At 43.7% G+C, this 5,208-nt stretch overlaps 1 protein-coding gene across 1 annotated transcript; it reads left to right on the forward strand. All coding sequences in view use genetic code 11, as the record gives it.

Moving 5' to 3' along the window:
* Positions 1 to 1,284: 1,284 nt before the first annotated feature.
* On the forward strand, positions 1,285 to 2,312 carry EGR_10656 (hypothetical protein; the record flags this gene model as incomplete). Its single annotated transcript, XM_024499905.1, has 2 exons — positions 1,285 to 1,567; positions 2,224 to 2,312. The coding sequence occupies 2 exons, from the start codon at positions 1,285 to 1,287 to the stop codon at positions 2,310 to 2,312; spliced, it is 372 nt and encodes a 123-aa protein (XP_024345684.1).
* Between the last annotated feature and the right edge of the window lie 2,896 nt (positions 2,313 to 5,208).

Below are 5,208 nucleotides of genomic sequence, written 5' to 3' on the forward strand. Positions count from 1 at the left end.
GTGAAGACAACGTTGACTGAATGCGACAATTTTATTATTAATGGTTTTAATAGCACCAACATTAGGGAGTAAAATCTTGTTCATGTTCATCGCGATCTTTGGAAATTGAAGTTAATGTTGACTTGAGAGGTGTTGGATAACAATAATGTACTCACTGCACAGAAGGTCGCTTCTCATCTCTGCAGACGTCACTGGCTAATCAATGGGGTCGACAACACCTGTCCCCGGCTCCACGAAGCACGTCTCCGCGTTCAGCGCAATTGCACTCACACCTCTTAAATTGATGAAAGCAAATTGCTTCGATAAAGTTACCAGTTCAATTTACCTACAGACATGCCACATTACGGGAATTCCCTAATCTCTGCGAGAAACTGTCTAGGGAAAAAGTACCTGTCTTAATGTAACAATCTTTGCGTATGACCCCTTTAGAGGAGAGCAGTACCTGATGTTGAGGCAATCCAACAGGAACTTCCTTCAAGCAAACTTATGTCGCCCGACTTGGACGAAATGGTTTTTAGTAAGATTATAACAGCAAAGATTGCTATTGTAGGGTTTAATTTCATAGTTCGGCGTAATTTGACGAACAAATTAAAAAAACAACTGCAAACGTTGAACTCAAAACATGTCACATAATATTCAAGTAGGCATGCTTGCCAAGGGGCAATAAATATAAAAGAAGGTTGACACACTCTTCGAGCAAAGTAACAGCTTGAAAAGGCACATATTTACCTCTGCGACTGCCAGTTTGTCTGAAGGCTCGGGTAATGCTGGCAGCGAAACAGTTGTGAGTTTTACTGACAGCCACTTTACAGAGGAGAAGGCAGCCCTGAGAGGCAGTGGGCGACGTACAACAGTAATCAGTGGATTTGCTCGCCACGTCAGAGAAGCAGGCGCCCTTGCTCAACAAATACCCTGTCGAAGGCGCCTCATAAGGTGCCATTTGCAAACCTTGTGCCCTACTAAGCAAGAAGGACGAGGGGCTCACAGAGCAGCAATTATAGTTGCTTAAATAGATTTAAGTGGAAGAAGAGTACCCACAGAATGCCTGTCCGGTCTGTGCGACGAGAACCGCGCCAGAGCATCATGCGATTGTCTAGCGCCTTTAATATGCTTCGACTCCCCTCCCTCAAAAAAGGTGTCTATTACCTCCGCAGCATGGATGAAATGCGTTGGAGCGTGGATGATTTACAGGTAGTCCACAATCCGTTCAAACTTCTCCAGGTCTTGATGAGGGTCTGACGGTATAATCAGAAAAGAGTCGCTGCTAAGACATTGACCATTAAAATGATTGAAAAAGCTCAATGTACAGACCTCAATCTGATTCTTGAGTTCCTCATAGTGCTCATCAAGATGGTTGACGCCGGAGACACTAGCCTTCATAAGGAAATAGGCTACATCCAGATTATTCATCCATCTAACATTCGAGACTTGGTCTCCATCACCTTCAAGCTGTGCAACAAGGGTAGCACCTTCAGACCAAAGTCGTGCAGAATACGCACATCAAAGCGCATTGTGCTGCCAATCAGGCTACTCATGTCTAGCCCTTTGATCGGAATTTTTGAAGCTAGTAAGTTAGAAATCGCTTAAACACCATAGGTTGCCTGAATCATCTGCACTCGTGACATCCTCCACAATGGCATTACCGTAACATCTACCTAAAAAGGACACAAACTGGGATGCATGCTCGAACCCTTTGTGAGTCAAGACCGACCTCAAACTCCAACAGGGCATCAGGCATTAAGGCGATGTCGGAAGGGAAAGGAATGAGCTTCTAACGTCGAGTTCCCAACTCGATTAACACCTGATGCATGAGTTTTATCTTTTCAACGGTCTCATCGTTCCGTGAAACGAGATAGGATGGTCATAGAAATCCTTACAAATATCTCTAAAAATGCACTGAGATTCTGATTTACTCAGAATGATGCAGAGAAGCGCTGAAAGGCGTACACATGTAAGAGAGGCTTAGAAACCACCCGTGCTGCAAGCTTCTATGAAACGAAGCGCTCTCGAAGCAACAAATTACCCACAGATAAATTTGCACCAAATTAGAAAAAAAGTATACTACACGCCATGATGCCTTGATAAGATATTCACGATAACATTTTCACCTTACAAACACAAGTTGTTTCATAACATTAGAATACACTCGCAAAAGGACGAAGGCTGCATAACGATGGCAGAGCTGCAAACTAAACAGTAAAACTCTAGAGTGGTTATTTTCAGCAGCCTTCGCCATTTCATCCATATTTCGAGTTCAACACCAGACAGTTCTCCATCAAACAGGCCAATGCATAACAAAAGTCTGGGCTTAAATTGTAGATACGTGGTACATTAAAATAGCAACATAGAGACGGTATGATATTGTCTACCTTAGGATCAATTTGTTCCAGCTTGGGAAGAAAATATGAAGTTGCAATTTGAAAAAAATTGGCACGCTCGGTACCTAGGAGTTAGCAGTCTTCTTGAGAAAGACATCGTGGAAGCACTGTATAGCGGCATTGAGACTGACGAGTTGCCCCACCCTCGAGCCACCGATTCGCGTGCCCATGATACCCCAGGAACGCAAACCACGCTGTCGACGCAAACTCTCGTCTGAGCAAAACGGTTATAGCGGTAACCGCTGCATGTTATTTAACAAATAGCAGTTGTGCCGTATGTAGAAGAAATGTGGAGGACAGGGATGATTAAATTAACTGCTACAGTTACCAACATCAGCTATCATCATGCGCATGCGAAATTGAGTAAGTATTCCTTTCTGTGATAAGCACCCGTCTCACTGCTTAGTCCTTCAGATTTCAGCTTTCAGAATAACTGTTAAGATTAAAGTGCCGTAATTAGTTAACTGCACTTATTTCCGTTCAATATAAAATTAAACATACTAAGTAACTGAGTGGAGCCTCCCACCGTAGTCTCAGCCTCCGCTCACCGCCTTTGCCCAACCGACTGGACCCATCGAGCTGCCAAAACGAAGTGAGTGATGAGCTGGAGGTTATTAAGGGTAGTGACAACAACAAATGTTAGGCATGCGTCTTTCAAAGTTAGGTGGTGATCCTTGCCGTCGGACTGAAAATCGGAGGGGTTTGAGTAAGAAGAAAACCATAAAATAACCAGTTTAACAAAATTAATAATCACACTTGCGTCTAAAAGGGCATAAAATGAAGAAAACTACACTAGTTCCTCCATCATATTTGTGTTGCGGGGAGCAGTAGGAAGGCTCAGTACCTCTGGCATCCTCAGCAATTTCGTCCTTTGTTGACAGTGCTAAGTTAATCTGTGAGGAGGCTGTGCAGGTGCTGCACAGCGGCGTCCACACTGACGAAGCGCTCTGCCCTCAAGCCGCCAATATTCGTGCCTAAGCGGCCCCAGGCACGCAAAACTCGGCGTTGACGCGGCTTTCTGTCTGAGTGCACCACCTGCAATCTAACGGTTATAACAACAAGTATCACCATGCGCATGCAGGATTGGACGGGTATTCTTTCCAGTAATAAGCATCCGTCTCGATGCTAAGGTCCTTCAGATTTCCATTTTGAAAATAACTGAGAAGATTGAAGACCTATCGTTAGTTAATTGCACTCATTTGTTTGATATAGCTGAAGAGATTAAATAACCGAATGCACGAATACTACAAACTCAAGAAATAAAGCCGACACCAACTTCTGGGAGGGATAGGGGAAATAAGGAAATCTGACCTGCAGTGCCAGTTAGACGAGTACGAGGTCAACCATGCCAAGGGCCACGAAGAGCGGACGACCGTAGACGGTACGAGCGACGGTGGCGCAGTCTTCGGGGTGAGATCCACTATGGCATCTCCTTTCACACGTGACCGCTGCAATACATCGCCACCGCCCTTCACCACCGTCTCGAACTCCACGCTCCGCTTTCGCCCTGCCAACTGTACATGCTGAGCTGCCAAACGAAGTAAGCGAGTAAGGGCGGAAGATTGTCAAGACTAGTGACACCACCCAATGGCAGGCATGTCTTTCAAAGTTAGTTGGTGGCCCTTACTGCCGTAGCGCAAATCTAAGGGGGTTAGAACAAGAGGGGAATCATAAAAGACTCGGTTTAACTAAATTAATAATCTCACCCAGGTCTGAGAGTGGAATAAAATGGGGGGGGGGAAAGGAATCAATTTCCCTCATCATTCTTCAAATGTAGAGAACAGTAAGGCGTTCAACACCTTCGACAATGCCAATAAGCCGTAGTTAGATTGTTTTCCTTTAACACACATGCTACTTAAAATATTGTTTAAGGACCAATTTCGCCTTTGATAATCTACCGACATGTCTGGAAGGCTCAAGTGCAACCCACAGGATGACGAATGGGTCAGCTATATTGACAGCTAAAAGGCAAGTCGTTTCCTTTACTGACATAGCCAACTTATTTTGTCGCAAGATTTTACATCAAGTTATGTTCAATGATGGGTGGGCATAGACGAACTACAGAGAGCAAGCAGGGAAAACCAACAAGCATACACAAACAAAACGACACCTACATATTAAGGCCTATAAAAAATAAAGAAATTCAGCAGTAAGATCATCATTTTAAAATCATTACGAGCTCTGTGCAACAGTGTTTGTGAATAATTGTCTAAGGGTAGAAAATGAACACAATTTTGTTAACAAGGAAACAGATTACGCACAGAAGTCAACCCGGACTCACACGCGCTACGTGTGAGGGTGAAGGGCGAAATGATGCCACATCAAATATCTATATTCAATGGAACACAAAGCCGGTATCATTCTCTTCTCAATTTCGGGCTTAAAAAGGTATACCATTTCCACGCCACTTCTTCAAAAGGATATCTATATTTGCGATAAACGCATGTCGTTCAGGTGAAGCTAATTCCGTTGCTAATAGCAACGAACCATTGCTAGGTTTAAGTTCCAATGAGAAGTTTAGCACGTGAACAGAGAAAACTGTCAATAGTTTGCAAATGTGCATCATTTCAGATAACTTTAGCCTAAAAATTGGCTCAAAGCGCAAAATCTGAGACGATAAGAAGAAGGCATTTGAGATGGGGGCAGAATCAGCATCATGCACATCAACAAGAGTATGAGTTTACTGACACTTCGCAAACGTTGTATTATACAAGAAGAATCAAGGTGACTAATGAAAAAAATAGAATAAAAAAGACGAATATTTCATAAGTGCGACTTGCCCAGTGAGACACCACCTACTTGCCACCGCTTGGCCGATAAGACGTGCGGG

Source organism: Echinococcus granulosus, assembly GCF_000524195.1.
Source record: "Echinococcus granulosus chromosome Unknown EG_S00247, whole genome shotgun sequence".
Lineage (NCBI taxonomy): Eukaryota > Metazoa > Platyhelminthes > Cestoda > Cyclophyllidea > Taeniidae > Echinococcus > Echinococcus granulosus.